Source organism: Labeo rohita, chromosome 17 (genome assembly GCF_022985175.1).
Source record: "Labeo rohita strain BAU-BD-2019 chromosome 17, IGBB_LRoh.1.0, whole genome shotgun sequence".
Taxonomy (NCBI): Eukaryota; Metazoa; Chordata; class Actinopteri; order Cypriniformes; family Cyprinidae; genus Labeo; species Labeo rohita.
Genome location: NC_066885.1, coordinates 35,033,459 through 35,055,915, shown reverse-complemented (window position 1 = coordinate 35,055,915; position 22,457 = coordinate 35,033,459). Strand labels below are relative to the sequence as shown.

The window sequence follows — 22,457 nt, the reverse complement described above, 5'->3', positions numbered from 1 at the left end:
TAAACTGCTCACAGATAGTCAACTGCATTCCGCTTAATAACAATATATCAGGAAATATGAAAAATACAAATGCAGTTAAACTAAACGGGAATGAACAAATCTGCACACCTGTTTCTCACCTGCAGCATGTGAATGTTCATGACATATCTTACTGAGGTTATTTATAACCACAAATAATGTAACTAAAAATAGGACTAGGATTTTTTTTCCAATCCATTTCATTTATTTTGGCGCTTGCTTTTTATGTTTTTGATGTTAATATATTTTCTTGTATGTCAGTTTAATGTGCTTAAGGCAACAGTTCACCCAAAAATTAAAATGTCCTCACTCCCAGACCATCCAAGGTGTAGATGAATGAACAGATTTGCAGAAATTTCACCAATGGCAGTGAATGGGTGCGATAAAAACATCACAACAATCCACAAGTAATCCACACCACTCCAGACCATCAGTTAACATCTTGAGAAGACAAAAGATCCATCTCCTGTTGTCTCTCACATCAAGATCCAGCCACATATTTGATTAGAGCTGTTTTGGCTTGTAAACGGTGCTTGACCTGCAGATTTCTCTCCTGATTCAGACCAGACCACTTTACTTCACTGGAGGAAGCGTTATTATGGATTATGGACTCATATTTTAGTTAAAAACATCTTGATGGATTTGTTTTAGCTTTTGTCTTCTGAAGATGTTCACTGATGGACTGGAGTGGTGTGGATTACTTATGGATTACTGTGATGTTTTTATCAGCTGTTTGGACTCTCATTCTGACGGCACCCATTCACTGCAGAGGATCCATTGGTGAGACAGTGATGAAATGACACATTTCTACAAATCTGATGAACAAACAAACTCATCCTAATCGTAGATGGCCTGAGCATGAGCACATTTCCAGCAGATTTTCACTTTTGGGTGAACTATTACTTTTAGTAACCCATTAGTAGACTGACGGTTGATGATGCTGGTTGTGCATAAATCATGTTTAATATGTGGTGTGAGGTTTCATTCTGAACACGCTCACTACAGCAGCTGAACAGAAGAAACATCCTCCCATCTGTTATTATTCAGACAGAATTCGTCATCATTAGACGGCGCGAACGCTCCTGTGCTCCAGCCCGAGGTGCGTGTCTCTGAAGTGCACAGACTCACTATCGTCGGCCTCACACTGGATGAGGAACACAGCGAGCGCACAAAGACACATCAGAGCTGACACTGAATAATGACGTCTGCGTGAGGTTTCCCCGCCCGATTCAGGTGCTCGTTCTCATCATTTTCAAATTAATCATGAACGGATCTCTCGTCTGAAACGTGTGAGTAACGGTTATGAAGCTCCGATCACATTCATCATTCTTTAATCATGCTAAATAACAGACACGAGACTCACTCTGCACGACCGGAGCTGGATTCACCGGTGTTTGCGTGTCAAATCGCAGACGAGCGATGGGCTCTAATTCTCATCAGTTTTTATAGTGTAGCTCAGTTGGCGATATATATTGTGCCATAAAGCGCTATGACTATAGCAATTAGCGGCGAGCGGAGCGCCATGAGAGCACAGCGTAAATGTGAAGCAGCGCATTAAACTGAGTCATGAGACACTTATGAGGAACAGCGTTCAGATCCTTCAACAACAAACTGTACATCAGTTCAGCTGATCCACAATCACTACAGACACAAGCACAGCTCTGAACGCATTATAATGCCAAACAGAAGCACACAGTATTAATAAACAAACAGTTCCTGTGCTCCCTCACACACTACAAACATACTTTTATTCATAACATTTCTAAAAGTAACCCTTATAATACAGTATGTTGTATTATTTCATAAATAATCACAACAACAGTTAGAATACATTTATACATTTACTGATGTTATAATGGATTATAGATCCACTACTTATAAATGCATTTAATATAAATGTATATCTTGACACCACTTACGCAGCATGTGTCCTGTATCTTACTACATCTTATGAGTGGTTGTTGATATTTGAGTGTTTCCTGCGAGGCTAATGCTCATTTCACGTTTAAGGCCATCGGTAACCCTTTCACATCTGAAACAATGCAATAGGATTTTGTTAAACAATGGCGAGAATGAGACTGCCAGCACTGTATAACTATGGGAAATGTAATCCATTACAACTTAAGTGGATATTATATGCTGCTCATAGTGTGCTATAAATCATACTTTTAAAAATAGGCAACTATTAAAACTGTTGTTACAAGCACTCATGAAGTAATACAACATATTATAACGTTTTTACACTATTAATTACAATATTAAAACCAAACATAACGTTTTTTTTCCCCAGTACCTTAAAAACATATTAATGGCTAAAGTCTGATTGCACTGTATTCAGCACAAACTAGGCTACAATAATATGTGAGTATTTTGTTTGTGTTTCATATTAAATTGGAATAAAAAAAAACTAATAATAATAAAATGGGGGAAAAAAAAAAAAAAAACAATTTGGGAGAAAAGAGAGCAGATTTCATGGTTTCAACAGTAATGAATGGAGGCCGTATGATTATTTTTCTGAATGACATGTTAAAGAGCAGTACGGTGATGACAGGAGTGTGAGCAGACCAGCCCGTAATGAGAGAGAGCAGTGTGAACACCTCTCACTGTAACCTCACTCACTGTAATTCACCGTCACCTCATTGAGTGTAATTCTGTGACGCACGCACCCAATCCACAGACCCTCAGACCCACCACCGACACAGAAACACTTACTGAAGCTTTTGAAGTAAGAGTGAGTTTCAATATGTAAACAGCACACCTAAATAGAGACATTAACCACTGACCTGCACGTCAATAATAGAGCGCAGACGCATTTATGAATGTCACTTATGATAATGACACTGAACTATTTTTCCATGAAGGATAATTGCACCAAATCATTGGTTAATAGTCCGAACCATTAGCCCAATTTTTATAAGTACTAACAGACTGGGAAAACTCCAATGAATCTTTGAATCTTCTGGGTTAATTATGTTTGTGCAAAACTCTGCTGGAGAACCGAGCAGAATCCTGCTGAAGAATAATAAAGCGTGTATTTCAGTACCTGGTTGGCGAGCTCCAGCAGAAGCGGGGCCGTCGGACGTGTCTTGGCTTCGCTGCGGTACCTTCATTACCACAAAGAACAACAATGGGGAAGAGAGTCAACAAACGGGAAGAGAGGACAACAAGAGCAGACCAGCCAGGACATGTCAGCGTCCCTGATGGATTCAGCCTCTACGGCTCCTAAACCCAAACCAGACGAGGCCCATCATTAACCTGAAACCACAAAGCCCTCGCAGATCCGCCACGCTCACATCACAATAATAGCTAATAAGCTACATAACGCAGCTTTCCCTTAGACACGAGCGTGTTTGTCAAAAGTCAGATCATCTGGTTTTTGGGGAAAAAAAACAAGCCCCACCTGAGCTTCTTCACAGCTGCAATGAATGAGCTGTAGCAGATAACAGCATCATCAGCATCCCAGGTTGCACCTGGTCAATGTTCAGAGCAAGTCTGCAGTCTTTAATCCAAATGGCAAAAATCTAACTTGCTTGAGGGTTGTAGGTCAAAAAAGTTAATTTTGCATTATATCCAATTATATTATATAATTATATTTTAAAAAAAGAGAATGAAGTATTACAATTAAATAATTTAAAATACTTTTTAATAATAAACACTTATTTAAATACTTAAATACTTTATTATTTTTTATTTTTAGATTACATTTAATTAAATAATATTGTTTGCAATACAAAAATAAAACAAAAATATTAAAACAAAAATATAAATTATAAATGAAGATATGCTTCAATGGCATGTTTTCTTTTTCCCCCCTCTCTTTATTTTAATTTATTTATTTATTGTTTTTTTGTTTTTTTTTCACCGTGGCGGGCCAAATCAAAGTTTATGATGGGACAACTTTGGCCCGTAAGCCCTGGTTTGGGTATCTCTGATCTAGACAAAGAAGCAGCTCAAATATAAAAGGTTTGATCATTACATTATTCCCAGACTTTTATTTGTGTTACTTTATAATTTTTGATCACTGCACTATTATTTCAACGTGAAAAATCATAATATATTGATAATCATAAAAAACAAGGACAGTAAATTACTTTAGGTTGTATTAAAAAATATGGGAAGGTGCACACAGAGCAACAAAGGAGATGCTTTGTTTCATTGTCAACTGGTTTACTGAGTAATTGTTGACATTAGTGATTTTGATGGGGTTTTATGGGTTTTGATGTATTGTAAATAAGCTGTAATCTAATGAAGACTAATGTGTGGTGAGGTTTCTTACCTCTGATAGTATGCTTTGACCACATCAGGAGTGTGATGTCTCACCACGCTGCGCTTCATTCTCTTCTGAAACAAACAGCACATCGGAGCAGGGACTTAAAGTAATGAAACATATATACAACGTGTATGTAAAATATCACCACACTCTGGATTATTAATCAGTCATTGTGTTGGACTTCACACAGAGTGTGTTTTTGTGTGACTTTGCTACTAAATATATATCTGCACGGCTATCAGGAGTACCTGATGTTATTTACATGTGAGAGCAAAGAAAACACATGGAGTGATGCAAAAATACAGAGCAGGACCTGAACTACACTAGATGAGATGAGGGTAAACTTTACATTATTGAAGGTTTGTTTGGAACAGTTCAGAGTAGCGTTTGTATGTTTATAACGTTGATCTGGAATCAAACTGAAGTGAGTCTGAACGTCTGAACTATTTGTTTTAGAATATTATTTAGACCAGTGGTTCTCAACCTTTTTTCCCACTGGGCCGCACTATGGTCCAAGTCTAAGTCTCGTGGGTCGTGTGTCATTTACATATTACTTCCCCAATACAAACCAACCAGATTTATAGTATTATAAACATTATGATATCTAAACGCTTACATTTATTGATATAAATAAACGGTGGTGTAGTGGTGCCTGAAGAAGTGGGTATAGGCATAATTTATCCCCCGAAATAAATTATTCACGGGTTTAAGAAATTTCTGATCATAAAAACCTGCTTCTTTTTCATTTTTAAGGTATTGTTTTCGTTTTAATGTACTGACTCAAATTAGTAATTAATAATAATTATTATTATACCGGTCTGCACGCCTCCCCTGACATGCTCTCGCGTATGAACAGGCAGCATTTGGGGTGGAGGAGTGGGCGGAGCAGGCGCGGGCACATCAAGCGCAATCAAACATATTTTAAAGGAAGCCGACGCCATAGTCTTTACCGGGTGTTTTAGGGACGATCTGCATTTATTCACATGTGATTGAAATAGCTATTCATGTGGTGGACTGTCATGATTTTGCCTAATACAGGACACTACTGAATGATGCCCATCATAGCGATTTAGAATTGGGTATACTCAAAGCTGACTGATAAAGAAGTGGGTATGCTGTGCGCCTGCGCTACACCACTGTAAATAAATAATTTTACTCACTATTAATTAGACACCTGATACTGTCGGGAGCTGACCAATTTTGTGAAATTCGCCTTGAAAGAAGTAACAGCACAATGAAGTTCCGATTGTAAAATGCTGTCTGTAAGACGCGCACGGAAGTGTGACTTGATAGTCTATGTTGATCCAAATATGGAAAGCACTTTCAAACTTAATCTGAGGTAGTATGGGTGTTTTTATGGGTGATCTTTTAAGTGAGTGGCAGGGCAAACCGAAAGTTGATGCCGAAAGTCAGCACTCTCCTACCGTCACTGTTGATACTGCGACTTTTCTTGTTTGTATTCCTTTGTTGGCATTATGCACATTTCGTTTTTCTCCCTTACCAACAAATTTGTTCATTCTGATACTTAATTTTACCAAACCAATGGCTGCTGATGATGACTATTTGAACTGAATTCTGCCAAACCGCACACTTGTATTTAACTTCGTTAAATGTGTAATTAGGCCTACGTGAATACATAGGTCTGCTCATGTCTGAAAATAATATATGAAAAACAAAATGATTACATATAAAAACATTATAGTTTATATTTCTTTACTACATTTTTAAATTAATGTAAAAGCAACAATGAAGTTATTTTGTAATGCGTTTGTGACGGGCCACTGATTTAGCCTGTTTAGTCTTTAGATTTGAACTCAGTTTCATAATGTGAATCTGTTTTTACACTGATTCAGACTGATTGATATGAATGACACTATCATTTACACTACCATTTGAAAAGTCTGTTTTTTTTTCAAGAAGTTACCATTTTTATTCATCAAAGATGCATTACATTGATCAAAAGTGGCAGTAAAGGCTTTAATAATATTACAAAAGGTTTCCATTTTAAATAAATGCTGTTCTTTTGAACTTTCTATTCCTCTGTGAATCCCGAAAAATAAAACGTATCAGTTTCCACAAAAATATTGTTTTCAACATTGCTCATAATCAGAAATGTATGTTGAACAGCAAATCAGCATATTAGAATGATTTCATGTGACACTGAAGACTGGAGTAATGATGCTGAAAATTCAGCTGCGCATCACAGAAATAAATGACATTTTAACACATATTCACATAGAAAACACAGATTTTAAATTGTAATATTTTTCCACAGTTTCAGCATTTTGCTCGAAGAAATACAGCCTTGGTAAAAAACTAATTTTTGAACAGCAGTGAGATTATTTTCCAGTAAAAAAACCTATATTGTGAAATGAAGCGTTGGCATGATATAAAAGGAGTCGTCCTGCGACGCATTAGTTGTGCTGGGAGCAGATGTAGATTGGTGTGTAGAAGCGTTCGCTATGGCTGTGAGGGGTCAGGTGGCCCTGCGCTTTCATTTCCTGTTCTACTAAACTACAAGCACTCTGGCTTTCATTCTTAATGCGATTCAGCGGCGTCTTAACCCGAGGACAGCGAGAGCGGCGCTTAAAAACAACTTATTTAAAAACTACAAAAGTAATTCTGCCGAGACACAGCGAGTGAGTGACAGCTGTCGGCCGGATGATGAATGGCTCTATTTTGTGCCTCTGTAGCCGTCTGCCACCGCAGCAGCGGCCATCTATCATCGTCGGCTGTCAGACGGCGAAAGCGGCCGCGACAGCGCGAGTCAGCAAACATTTAGCACACGGAGCCGCGCTACACCGGGAAATTATTATTGTCAGAATAATAATGGTTTAGCATAATTTATTACAGGTCCGGCAAATAAGCAGCGGCTCGATGTTATTAGACAGATGGAGGGGCCGGGTTGGCAGAGGTCCACCGAGACTCAGGCACGGCCCTCCGTCAGACGAGCGTGTGTGTGCGTGTGTGTGTCGGTCGGGGGGAATCCTCCAAACCAATCAGAGAGTTGGCAGTTCAATTACACAGAAATAAGGGGACATTCATCATTCAATTAGGCAGCTGTCAGGCCGCACAAAGGAAGAAAACTTCTAACCTGGTACTCCTGGGAGAAGATGCTCAGAAGAGTGGACGGAGGAAGACTGGAACAAATAAAAGAAGGACAAAGTTAATTACCAGAGTGCATTGCACGCAGACAAAGAGAGAGGAGTGCTTCAAAGCCGCCAGCGGCCGGCCTGTAATCTCCAGGAACATGGAAACAAGTGTGGCAAAGTTGTTCCAGATGAACGCCCCGGACAAATGATTCGTGCGAGACGCAGGCTTACGGAGCGCCGGGTTCGTGTGAAATCGGAGGAATATAGGTGTCGTATGAGCGGCTGTTGTGTCAGCTCAACACAACACAACGCACCTCTAGACCTCACCAGCTCACTCACAAAAGCACAACACATCCCAGTCACTGACGCAGAACGTCATCAACGCCATCTGACGCACAAATGTGTATGTACGCTACATATATATATATATAAAAACATCTCATTTGAAGTTTTTTAATTTCTGCATAGTTCATTTTAAACAGTTCTTTATAGCATATATTATATATGACATCTACTGCGATGCTGGTACTTATTGAACTATATTTGATATGCAGTATAGATCTATTATATTTGAGTACAAATTTAACATGAGCTCACAATAGGCAAGGCAAGTTAAAAAAAAAAAAATCATAAAATCACAACAACAACAACAACAACCATAATAATAATAATAATAATAATAATAACAGTCAGTTTAGACAGTTTAGACAGTTAATAGACAGTCAGTTTACACACACACACACACACACACACATGAATGAAAGTGACATTTATACATCATCTGAAAGCAGAATAAATAATCTTTCATTGATGTATGGTTTATTAGGTTAGAACTATATTTGGCCGAGAAACAACTAATTGAAAATCTGGAATATGAGGGTGCAAAACAAAACAAAACAAAACAAAAAAATCTAAATATTGAGAAAATCACCTTTAAAGTTGTCCAGATGAAGTTCTTAGCAATGCATATTACTAATCAAAAATTAAGTTTTGGTAAGTTTTTATTTACGGTAGGAAATTTACAAAATATCTTAAATGGAACATGATCTTTACTTATTATCCTAATGATTTTTGGCATAAAAGAAAAAAAAAAACAGTAATCTTGAGGTTTTGTGGTCCATGGTCACATATATAAAAAATTGTATTTATTTATTTTTGTTTTATTTTTTGATGTTGGAGTCTGTCATCTTTTAAAACAGAATTTATTTTGGTGACTTTTCCAGGCCTTAAAACCATACTTTTTCTTAATTTTTTTGGGGTTCAGGTTCAAACCGAAAGCCACAAACAATGAGTTCAATGAAATATATTTGGAACTGATATACTCATTTAATGCTAATCAGCAGTGTTGCCAAGTCTGCGGTTTTCCCGCAGAATTGGGCTACTTTAACACTGTTGCCGTGGGTTATTTTTGACGTCCGCAAGTTGAATTGACCCCAATATTGTCATATTTATTACCTGAAGTGCAAATTTACCAGGGCGGAAAAAAGTGTATCCCCTGAAACATAATATTTAACGGGGACCCCCACCTCGAAATGCAATTGGGATAATTTTGAGCAGCAATTGGGCGGGTTTTGTTGTGAAAACCTGGCAACCTTGCTGATCAAAATCATCTGAATCTTTTCAAGAGCATCAGCTCGGCTCCTGAATCCTATAAGAAGTGCTCATGCATTTAGAGATCAAATCCAGATGAAACTGTAAAATATCCCCGATGACTGAAACAAATCCGCTTAAACGAGTCATAAAATCAATGTCACTAATATACTGACATCAGATTCGTCATCATTATTATTTCCTGTTTTATGTGATATAGTTTCCTGATGTGTGTTTTTTTCCTTCTGCACGTTGTTTCACCGCATGGCTCTGATTTGGCAGCTAGTTTTTCAAATATTAATAATCAGTTTGTTTTTCTCTGGGAAATATTAGACAACAGATCTATTATGTCAGTGAATATGCAGTTTTAATGGACATGAAATGAGCACTACGTGTCTGAGCCATTTCTAATTTTACGTCATAAAACTTGTTTTATGTTTTCAGAATCATAAACATTTGTGCAATTGGAATGTAAACACACTGCATGGTATTGACGGTGGTGCGGGACACTGGCGCTCGAGTCCCGTCAGCAGCTGGCCTGGGCTGGGTTGTTGGGATGATGATGGGCCGGAGTTTGTGGGATTTCAGGAACATTCCCACTGCAGCCGATGGCCTTTGAAAAAGGAGCCTTTCATGGCAGGAAGCTGCAGCTCCCGAGGGCCGCTCAATTCCACGGATGGCCATAAGCTACATTCATCTTCAGCAGAGCTCAATGTCAAACACCTGCGGAGGGGGGTGGACCCGGAAAACTGATCCGACGGGAATATCCCGCACTCCAAACCCTCCTCCGCTCATTTATTCAGCGTTTGAGGTGTTCTCACTGCTGATTGGACAGAACAAACTAAAACCGAAAGTGTCCACGTCCTCGCTCACTGTTCTTGACGGGATCTCTTTTTATAGATTTTATTAATTGATTTATATAATAATCATTGTTTATTGTGTAATTAAGTTCATCACTAAACATGCACACTATGGAGAACAGAGAGAGTGAGAAAACACAGCTGCTATCAGTGCATTGATCCTGCGGAAAATCAGTACTGAAACCTCTTCAAATATTCAGAATAGCTATGTATTGAAAATTAAATTTTTTTGACAACACTAGCAGCACAAAAAACGAAAAATAATCATAACCAATCCAATCCAAACCCAGTGGTGGAGCAGGAGTTTGGAGCAGTGATGCTGCTCATGTGGGTCAGTGGGGCTCAACAAAAACAAACAAACACTAAACGACCAACAAATCCTGATGTGTAAAGCTGTTCACGCCTGCGGTTTGGTCAGGACTAAGTCTCTGAAAAGTAAGTGAGAGAACTCAATCTTAAAGTTTTGCCTGAGTTTTGGCAGTGTGCTGCAGTGAACAAAGACAGAAGAAACGCAGCATGAAGATCAGAGGACATTCCAGTCACGAGCGACCACCGCACCGGCCAAATAACAGCCATTACGTGAACACATCAACACCGGACCTTGACCAGCGGCGGCCCACATTCACACATCTGTTAGGTTTCAGATGGATTACTCCATATAATGATCGTGATTAGGGCCTAATTGCTAAATCTTTAGCCTGTTGAGTTAAAAGGAGGTAAACTGCCCTTAATATCTGTGAAAACAGATCTGTGTCAAACAATGGGCCGAACTTTGAATTATGGGCTTGTTTAGACTCACCGTTTAAGATCTGAAAGGCTTTCCCACGAGTAAATACATCATCAGATGAAAAACAGCTTTGAGAGGCTCTGCATCTGAATCAGCATCAACACTCCTTCAGCAAACACACGACAATGAAACATGTGCACTACAACACAGTGTAGGGCCCTATGAAATCAGTTTCATTTTTTCCCAAATTCCATTTTATTTTTTTTCTAAATTCCATTTAATTTTTCTGGATTCTGTTTTTTCCCCGTTTCATTTTTCTCAACTCCTTTTTAATGGGTAAATTAAATGTTATTAATCAAAGAGCATGTCTAATTAATTAAAATCAAACTAAAAAAAAAAAAAAACACACCGATTTAATAAAGGTTTAACAAAAATGACTTGTTTAGGGCCCTATGAAATGTTTTACTTTTTCTCACCATATGTTTTATTGTTATCAAATTCTGTGTTCTATCATGTCTAATTATTTGAATGCATACTTCATTTATTCAAATTTATTCTTAAAATAGCCTTATGAAAGGTTTTTAACCCTCAGAAATTCTGTGTTGTGTATTTAAAATGTCCTGGTTATCAAGTGAAGGCATAAAACATTAATTTTATTTATCTTTTAATTATTGAAAGTTAGGCAGACTTTTTTGGGGGCAAACAAAGGGGAATTTACCATTAAAATTGAAGCATGGAAGAAATGTTGTGTGATAATACCCTAAAAAATAATGTTTGTTTCATTTTAGTAGTAGTAGTAATAATATATTTCTGGTGCAATGTCTTCAAGTTAAACCGGACTTTTATTTTGACGGGTTGCTGTGTCTATCTTTACATTTCTGTGTGTGTATGACATAACGCTAGTTTTCCTAAAATGGAACGGTCAAATGCTCATGAAGTGACTCTCAGCAGATATTGTTCATGTATTTCCGTCGTCATTTAGTGAGACGACAGACGCTGAAATCACTGCGAGCATCACAAGCGCTTCAGTGTGTGTAGTAGGGGTGTAAGAAAATATCGATACACGTGTGTATCGCAATATTTTGTTTGGCGATACTGTATCAATTCTAAAAAACAGAATATCGATATTTAAAAAAAATAATAATCATACAAGATTCATGACAGTTGCTTCGTTTTATCCTGACTGCTAGATTGCGGTCTTCTTATCTCTGAACTTAAACAGTGACAGGAAATACTAGCATGAGGGCACGCCACTAATGTTAGTGTTAATGGAGGATGAAAGAATAGTTTCTGCTCCCGCCTCGGTGTAAAGTGTGGCGTCATTTCGGCTTTTGAGGTAACATTCGCTCCAGGACACGGCGAGCAGCAGAAGCGCCCGATGCAGACGAGGTGGCGCCCGCGCCGCGGTTCTGCTGCTTGCAGTGTCCCGTGAAAGGGCCTGCCTGCCGCTTTCTCTCGTGGTGGGGCTGTTTCGTGCAGCTGAGGCGGCGCTCGCGTCGCGGTCTCGGCGATTCCACGCGGTGCGTAATTACAAACTAAAAAAAATCCTGCAAAATCCAAAACTTGCAAAATTCTCAGAACAAAAAGTTTTTAGAATGTCCAATATCTGTATTTATTTGATTGTTTTACAATTCTTTTGTTTTCTTCAGGAATCCTGTAAGCACTTTTTTTAATGATATTAAACAGATGTAATTCTTAAGTTTAGATCAAAATGATCTGACATGGTTACAATTGTAAAATTAAATTGTAAAGCAGGGTCTAAAAATATATATGGTCTGTTTATAAAAGCTTACATTTTATACATTTAATAACTAAAGAATCTTGCGAGCACTTTATTTTCCCCCTTTACTCATACTGCACAAAAAGTGATTCAATAACATTGAATGGTTTGCATATGGTGGTGTGTTCTTAATTACAGCTTTCCTAAAATTATGTCCTATTCATAAAATAAGAAATATCCCAATATATCGCCTTGTTTACAATATTGCAATGTATCGCAACATCTCGTATCGCAACCCCTGTATCGTGATGCGTATCGTATCGCCGGATTCTTGGCAATACACAGCCCTAGTGTGTAGAAACAGAGACACGCAGAACATGCAGGATTCACATTTAAATGGTATTTTTGCAGCGTAATATTTACAGATACTAGCCCTCATTGCGGTTTGATTTAAGTGTAATGACCTACTTTTGATTAATTCATTTAAACTTTGACAAAGTCCGTGACATTCCGTGTTATTCAGTATATTCCATTTTTATGACTGGATTCCGCGATTCCATTTGCGTTTTTTCCGCATAGCGGAAATTATCAACGAAAACAGTTGTGCTGCCCAATATTTTTGTGGAAACTGTGTTACATTTTATTTTTTCACGATTCACAGATGAATAGAAAGTTCAAAACAACAGCATTTACTTGAAACCGAAATCTTTTGCAACATTATAAATGTCTTTGATGTCACTTTTGATAAATTTAATGAGTCCTTGATGAATAAAAGTATTCATTTCTTTCAAAGAAATGTTACTTCGAACAGAAGTGTATTTCCAGTGCATGACAGATCAATGTACCATCTGTATCATCTCATCTGAAGAGTCTTTAGTCTAGAGTAGATGTAGTGAAGAGCACACTGTTGGTGTTCAGTCAGTCAGAGGCAAACAAAGAGTGTAAGTGGGCTCATCATACATGTGACCCACAAAACCAGTGATAAGGGTCAATTTTTTGAACGAAGATTTATACTTTATGACAGGGTTCTCAAACTTTTTATACCATGTACCACCTCAGAAAATACTTGTCTCTCCAAGTACCATCACAATGACCAACATTAAAATACAGTAGCGTAGTGGGCCTAACTATTCAGCTACAGCTCTGCACAGTTCAAAAACAAGGCAGTTTTATTCCTAATAATATTTATATGGCTGACAACGATAAATATTCCTAAGAATATTTATTGTTGTCAGCCATTTAACATTGTAAATACAAAGTTTGTAAATAAATTAAATACAAAGATGAACACTGCACTGTGCTGTGCTTACATACAGGTAAATAAAAACAAAAACAAACAAAAAAAAGATTAAATTAAAATGTATTGTATATAAAAGTAAAAAAAAAAAAAAAGTACTGTATTTAAACGTTAAAAAAAAAAAAAAAAAAAAAACCTTCACTCAAAGATTAAATTAAAATTGTGTTTTAACATTTATATGTAATTTAGTGATTCCTCTGTGTACCACTAGTGGTAACTCGTTCTACACTTTAAGAATAACTGCTTCCTGAGATTTATATTCATCTGAAAGCTGAATAAATACCATTTCCATTGATGTATGGATTGTTGGGATAGGACAATATTTGGCCGAGATACAACCACTTGACGATCTGGAATCTGAAGGTGCAAAAAAAACAATAACAACAACAAAAACACCTTTAAAGTTGTCCAAATAAAGTTCTTAGCGACGCATATTACTAATCAAAAATTAAGTTTTGATATATTTGTGGCGGGAAATTTACAAAATGTTTTCATGGAACATGATCTTTACTTAATATCCTAATGATTTTTGGCATAAAAATAATAATATAATCTTTCCATAATTTTGACCCATTCAATGTATTGTTGGCTATTGCCAAATATACCTGTGCTACTTAAAACTGGTTTTGTGGCCAGGGTCACATATTACTAGCACTAAACCATATTTAGAGTGTGCACAGTATGCTCATGTTCTGTATGACCAAACACATGATCAAACAGCACTGAAAATATTGGGAGCTGTCTATAAAAATTTCAGCCTAAATGCAATTGCACTCATCTTGCGTTTTTAGGATAAATGTTAAATGTGTTTTGTATTATACAACCAGAATAGAGTACAAATAATACTGTATCCTACAATGCAATGTTATTGAAATCATAAAACAATCACGCAAGTAGAAGAAAGAGCTTCAGGAGAACCTGAAGTGTGAGAAGCCGGAGCAGGACAGCGAGTCCACAGGAACAAACACGTGAATGTCCTGAAAATGCAAATAGCAGTCCAGGAAGACTGCAGTAAGCAAACATCCTCCAAACAAGCTGAACTTAGAGCAGTCAGAGCTGCAGAAGATCAAAACAGAATCTTTTCTGCAAGTCTCTATGAATCTACGTGCAGAAATTCACTTGTTCTCTCAATGCACCGATTACAAATCCTCACAGAAATTACATCTTTACAAAATACAATACTTTCAGCTCTAAAATATTTGATCTGCACACTGCTCTCTTTGTTATATTCCATACAGCCTTTATGCATATTTAATAATATTTAAGCAAGAACTGATAATGTGTATGAACATACCTTCAATGCAGTGTAAGTCACTTGGGATAAAAGCATCTGCCAATGCATAAATTTGCATCACTTGCTTGGTTCAAGAAACAATCTAAAGTAGTCTTACAAAAGACACAATAGGAAAAATCTTTATTTAATCCTATGAATGCACTTAAAATATAGAATCAAATCATTAATCCAAATCGAATCAAATCGAATCTCTTTGTGAATCGGCTAAAATCGTTCTGATTTCACAAAAATCGTTTCTAAATAGAACTGAGAGGGATTCACACTCCTACTCTAAGCTTTATCAAAACAGAACAGCAAAAAACACCTTCGTATTCTATAATAGTCTTGAATTTAGGGAAAATCAAGGGAAACGTTTCAGCAGCGTTCAAATAAAGAGCATCATTAGAAGGTCATAAAGAGCGTAATGCTGATGGCCTACAGCGCGTCATTCCCAACATGATAAAACAGAAGGTCTGGAAACACAAGAGCGCTTTGGGAATCAGCCGCTCTGGCCATAATTACCCTCCTGACAGCCGCACGTGATGCATTAATACGAGCGCGTCTGAAACGCGCTCCACACCTTCATCCCGATTCACTCCACAACTCACCGGCCATTCACAATGAAAGACGAGTTCATCTGTGCGACGTTCGTGAGAAATGAACAACAGATTCAAATGCTCAAACCCTGGTTTATCAGGATCAAATCTCCACTTCCGCTGAAACACGCAGCAAAACATAAGAAAATAAAAGCAGAACAACACCTCTGACACACATCTTTAATCACGGACTGAACCATTTCCAAGCGTGTCACTTTCACAAACTATTAATAATAAGAAACGGCAGCAATTAACCTAATGAACACCACCTGGCTAATGGAGCGCCGGCACCGTCATATGTTCTGATAATAATGAGCGTTTGCAGCAGATCCATACGTGGAGATCCCGTCACATCCGTCAAGGCAAAGCCTGCCTGAGACGCAGCTCATTTTATTCCTAATGATTTTAAGGCATTTGAGAAAATCATGTCCGAATTGCTCCTTGACTGTCTGTCAAGGTTAGCAGGAGTAAATGCAGGCTAACACGCAAACAACTGCGGGTGAACTTCAGTAAACATCTGGAGACGGAAATGCACGTGAACTAATCTGCAGCGGCGGTCCGAGTGTGTAACGTCTGATAATCGCATCTTACCGAGATTTTCCCCCTTAAGTCAATATTTATCACTAAAGCAAAAACGCTTGTGTTTGTGCCTCATGCTCTACATATGCAAATTGGCCTAATTACACATGCAGATAAGTGCAAAGGAACATCTGCCTCGCCTCCATCGACAGTCAGCTATGATGAATGTGACGTATCACACAACAGCGCAGACAGAAACTTGAGCCTGTCGCTACATCCGCAATCAGACCGATTTCTGCTGGAAGGGGAAAACATTCACGGACTGAAGGTCTTGTGCGAGGAGATAAACCTAAAATTACACACAGCTGAAATAAATATTTGAACGTGGACTCATAATAAACAGCGTGAAGCACCATCATCTCATGTTATGGTCATCAGAGTATATGTGAGCTGAAGTGAGTGTGTCATCTAATCAGTCATTTCACAACAGAAATTGAACTCAGAAATGGTTTATATCTGAATGTTTGCAAGTGAGGATGTCTGTACTTGTATGTCATATGACTGCTTTCTCTTTTTATTTGTAGCTAAAATCAAAATAAAAGATGATTCAAATCAAATGAATGAATCGGTGTGATGACAGTGTAAAAACAGATTCACATTATTAGGGCCCTATGATTTCTGCGGACAGCATCGTGGAATCCAGTCATAAAAACGGAATTTACAGTTTAATGCGAAATGTCACAGAATTTGTTTGGATGAATTAATTAAAAATAGGTCATTACATTTAAATCACAATATGGACTAATATATGTAAATATTAAGCCACAAAATGACTATTTAAATATGGATTCTGTGTGTCTCCATGTTAATGAATGGCGTAGACAAGCAATTTTGTTTACTATTCTTACTGAAGCGCTCGTGACACGCAGTCATATTAGCGTCTGCCGTCTCACTAAATGAGGATATAAATACACGAACAACAACTCCAGAACTGCTCTGAGAGTCACTTCATGAGCATTCGACCATTTCATTTGAGTAAAACTATCATCATATCATATACACACAGAAATGTCAAGGTATTCACGGAAATCCGTCAAAATAAAAGGTTTAACATGAAGATGTGGCAGGACTACATTACCATTGTTCAGCAGAATGTATGTAATACTACTACTAAAATGATTAAAACCTTATTTTAAGGAATAATCATATATGTCTTCAATGTTTTAATTGTAATAGTAAATGCCCTTTATTTGCCAAAAAAGTAAATGTTTAATTTTCATTAACAAGATACATAAAATTAATGCTTTATGCCTTCATTTGATAACCAGATAAATGCAAATACACAACACAGAATTTATGAGAAAAATAAACATTTGACAAGGCTGTTGTAAGAATAAACGTAACTTGTTCTCATGCATTCAAATAATTAGACATGCTAAAACACAGAATTTGGTAACAATAAGGTGGACAAAAATAAAATATTTCATAGGGCCCTAAACATTTAATTTTTGTTAAACTTAAACTGATGTTAAATTACGTTTCATGGTTTTAATTAATTAGACAAGCTTTTTGATTAATCAAATTTAATTTAACCATTAAAAAAAAGAAAGAGTCCAGAAAAATGTAAACAAACAAACAAACAAACAAAAAAAAAAAAACTGAATTCGGAAAAAAATAAAACGGCCCTACATTATGAAACACTGGAGTTCAGAAATAAAGAACAGTCAAACCAATATTACAAAATTCTGTGTGTATTTTTCCTAAATTCAGTGTTTAATGTTTTAATGCAATTGTTTCAATGCTTTAATTCCATTTTAATAATTGAAAGACATGTTTAATCAACTGAATTCATCATATTAATAACTTAATAAATTTTTAACATTAACAGTGCCCTGTACTTTCTGTTGTCATTCTTCTAGATTCTCTTTTATGATTTATTACAAATTTATTACAATTACAACAGTAATCAAATGAATGCATGACAGTTCATCTTTGAAAATGTACCTAATTAAATGAAAATGCAACAGTTCCTCTTTTTAAAGCTTAAAGTATCTGACAGATTTCTAAATTGCATAAAATATTTTTTTTCCCGTCTTGACCTGAACAACGGTTCATACATTATATATACACGTGTATTGGCCTACGTATTGCTTTGACCATTCTCTGTGAATCCTGCTTCACACACGTTGTGGTTGATTATTATTAACTCAAATACTTCACAATAAGACTTGTTAACTTTAGTTAATGCATTCGGTATCATGAAAAAACAGCGAACGATGCTTCTTATAGGAATGTATAAACAGAAGTTAATGTTAATTTCTGCATATACTAATACATTTTTCACATTTGACAAGTTGTATTACAATAGCCTATAGATGAATGATTCCTAATGCATTAACTACATAAGCCAATAAACCACACAGGATTTATGAATACTGCAGACAGTCAGTCTGTGGCTCGTGAATCTGCACAGAGTCATTTTTTAAACGAACACATGAGATGTTCTCCAGCTGTCGCAGTGGTTTCTCAATAGTCACCTCAAACACAGACACGTATAACACAATCCCAGCGCTAATTATGATCGTCTGTGAAAGGTGGCACTCGTAGCGCTTTCTGTGACAGGACGTGTTAAAGTTATTTTGGTCTGGCCTCCAAGAATCATTACTGCAGTTCTCCTGAAAACTGTCAGCAAAGCCTCCTTTACCCATCGTGCACTGGGCATCGGCGCTCTAGCGAGGAAACAGATTACGCTGACCAGCGGCCTCCTGCCTGGAGCAACGCTGCCGACGCTTGTGCCATTCTGGCCAATTTGTTCCATTCAAGCACTGCAACTGCTCCCAGCATGCAAACACTTCAGGCCTCGCACACATCTCACACGCATCTCAAAGCATGGCCAAGCCGGTACCAGGGTCATGTGATCTTGTGTCCTCAGAATGAAGCGCAGATGACACAATGCATAGCCTGTGATTGTTGTGACACATGTGAGACTTCGGCTACTGTATTCATGTCTCTGTTTCTTTAAGAAGTGCCTACTTTAAGATTTCAACACCTAATTCCACATCACTGCCTTTTTAGCCCCACCCACCAATGTAGTGTAAATAACGAGATGAAGGCGGGTCTACCCAGAAATCAAATGATAAAGATGGCTCCGAAGACAAGACGACGCTGTGCAGTGCCAAGTTGTGGAAAAACTGATCCCAACATTAGGAAAGAGTGGATTTTTTTTTTGTATTTCTTTTTTGTTTAGTTTCAGGCCACGTCAGTGAGAACTTGGTCTTTTGTTCACTTCATTTTACCGTGGATGTGTTTACAAACAAGCCACAATTCGAAGCAGTATTTTGAAACTAAAAGACGATGCTGTGCTGACATATATTGGATATATTGTACATACAATGGACCTGACAGTAATGTCACAACACTCAAGTGTAACTATTTTTACATGCTCACTATTGCTTTATCTGTTGCTACAGATCGTTTGATATGAATTCAGTATTTATGCATCCATCTGTGAAGGACGTATGCTGTCAAACATACACAACTATTAGCCAATCATAGCAGTGGGTGTTTATTTCCGAGTCCACAATCTGCCACACCTATTCAAACAGAGCGCTCTGATGAGGGGGGTCAAAACATTTTGTATTTTAATTTTTTTAATTTAATTTCGTAATTTAATAATGATTTTTTTAATGTAAAAATAACATAAGTGAACCTCAGAGAACAGTACAAAATAATAATTAAAAAGGCAGTTCATGACCCCTTTATTTAACATGACCTAACAAGGTACAATATACATTTTCAGCATTTCTTAATCTTTGATGTTAATGTTAGTCAATAAAAATGTTCATGTTAGTTCACAGTGCATTAATTAATGCTAATAGATACAACTTTTGAACTTAAAAATACATTGCTGATATTAACACTAACAACTAAGATTTTACTGTTTTCATAACAACATAAAATGTCTTTTATATGCATTTGTAAACCACTTTTTCAAAATAACAGCTTGAGGGTTTAACTCTTGCAAATGAAGAAATTAACATTAAAATTTAACATTGTAATTTTCCTACTGTAAAGTAAAATAATCATTATGAATATTCACTTTTCATTTACATTTCTTTTGCAATGCAGCTGTTACAATAATACATTACTGTCTTAGGGGTAACACTGATAATAACAACTGTTGTTAATTTAACCTTTGCATTATTATTATTATTATTATTATTATTACCTTATGGTTTGGCTTCCTAAAGCATCAGTGTGAAAGTAACGTAAACTGAGACACTACATCGAAACTAAAAAGTGGTTTGATTTCACTTTCAAGTCCAGGTACAAGTCAATGCAAAGATTTCTTGCATTTAACTTTCAGATGCACAGAGAGAGCGGTCCGACCCCATCCTGTAGGAGACACTGGAATGACATTATCACCATGCTGTAGAAAGAGTGCAAATGATGTCACTTCCTGTGTGTCACAGTTATCAACATTACCTCTTGACAGACAGGGTGAGAGGAATTATAGACAGTTGTACATAAAAGATTGGAAACACAGATGAATATTGTGTTGCTGGTAATTAAAATGAGTTAATTAAAAAATAAAACCGCAAAGGACTGAATATCAAGTCAACAGCCTGTGTCAAAATAATGACCTGGTTTGAATGTCTTTACACAGTTGAGGTCAGATAATTTGTGTTTTTTCATGAGTGCTTTTCTCTGCTCACCACACAATCTTGGCAAAGCATGACAGGACTCACTACACGGAAGAATTTCATTCTGGTTCTCGCAAATCAAGGATGCTTTCAACATATCAGCCTTGACACCCTGAAAATGCATTCTTGCTCACAGCCTCCTCTTTCACAGGGCTGTTTTCCTCTGGTCTAAACACATAAACGCCAGCAGCTCTGTGATTAGGGAGAGAAAGAAACCACAGGCCTGAGCTGACAGATCCGCTTCTGTTCACACTGAAGCCTGAGAGAGGAGAGCGCTGCGCTCCAGATCTGACCAGCTTCCGAACATATACACTGTTTGAGTGCTCACTGCTGCATCACGTCTCATGTTTTAGTTCTCAGTGTTTAGCAACATGAGCATCTATAGGCAAGTTAAATTAACTAAATGTAAAAAAGACTCTGTGGTGCTGCTGCCCTTCACTGAAAGTCACTATGTACTGTACTGTGCAGTAAATTTTAACAACAGTTTATTAAATGAAAAAATACAATTTCAGCACTTTTGTTTCTTCTCATTCCCTTTTTTTTTTTTTTTTTTTTTGAATTCCTCTGGATTTCTTTTCTTTTCTCATTTAAAAAAAAAAAACCTAATCAATTAAAATCACAGAACTTCTAGTTTGTTAATAGTTTATTTATTTATTACAGTAATATGGCAATATGAAATGTTGTATTTTTCAGAAATTCGCTGTTGTCTGTTTTCATGTTCAAAAACAAAAAAGTTTATCAAAAACAGTAGTAATCAAAAGGCATAAAACTAAAAAAAAAAAAAAATTGAAAAATGTGCAATATTACTTAAAAATACAGATTTAATAATCTTGTTATGATTACTACTACTTTGAGAAGTACATTCTACAGTAAAATACTGTAAACTGTTAAAATCAAAGCAGTTATATTTCTTTCTTTTTTTCTTTCCTAATTTAATTTTTCAGGATTTGTTTATTTTCCATTTTTATTTTTTGTGATTCTTAATGGTTTAATTACATTTTAACAACAATTTATTAAAAAGAAAAAAAAATACAATTTCAGTGTCTTAGTTTATTCTCATTCCTTTTATTTATTTATTTATTTTTTTTTTTTTTAATTTTTCTGCATTTCTTTTCTTTTCAATTTTGTTTTAATTTAAATTTTAATAATCCAAAAATGCCTAATCAACTGAAATCATAGAACTTCTTAGTTTATTAATAGTTCATTTATTACAATAATACGGCAACATAAAATGTTAGATTTTTCAGAAATCCTGTGTTGGCGGTTTTCATTTTCAAAAACAAAAACAACAAAAAGTTGATCAAAAACAGTAGTAAATCAATCAAATAGGGCTGTCAAATGGTACCGGGTTCGGTACTTTCGGTACTGACATTTTAAAAACATCCATTTCCCGCTCACATTTGAGCGCTGTTGAGCCAATTTTTAAACATCGCTGATCGGCCATAGTGTTCACACGCTCAACAGACATGACTGTGATTGGCTACAATGATAAGTGCTTCACGCTCCTCAACGAGCGCTCACACATAAGCATAACGGAAGCGTTTGAAAGCCACGTGTGTCAGCGGATCCGGCTCAACAGCGCTCAAATGTGAGCGGGAAATGGACGTTTTTAAAATTTCAGTACCGAAAGTACAGAACCCGGTACCGTTTGACAGCCCTACAATCGAAGGCATAAAAATAAAAATGATGTGCAATATTCCTTAAAGTTGTTATTACTACTACTTTGAGAAGTACATTCTGCTGTAAAATAGTAACATCTACAATTTATTTACTTTAAATCAAAGCTGTTTTG

General features: G+C 36.6%; 1 protein-coding gene across 2 annotated transcripts in view; it reads right to left on the bottom strand.

Annotated features, from left to right (window-relative positions):
- cdin1 (CDAN1 interacting nuclease 1) overlaps positions 1 to 22,457 on the bottom strand; it is a 77,190-nt gene that overhangs the window by 46,654 nt on the left and 8,079 nt on the right. For both annotated transcript variants that reach the window (XM_051133613.1, XM_051133614.1), the window contains exons 3-5: positions 7,383 to 7,428; positions 4,295 to 4,359; positions 3,062 to 3,122 (exon numbers count right to left, since the gene is read on the bottom strand). In XM_051133613.1, the coding sequence (XP_050989570.1) occupies positions 3,062 to 3,122; positions 4,295 to 4,359; positions 7,383 to 7,428 (172 nt within the window). The remainder of the gene's footprint in view (positions 1 to 3,061; positions 3,123 to 4,294; positions 4,360 to 7,382; positions 7,429 to 22,457) is intronic.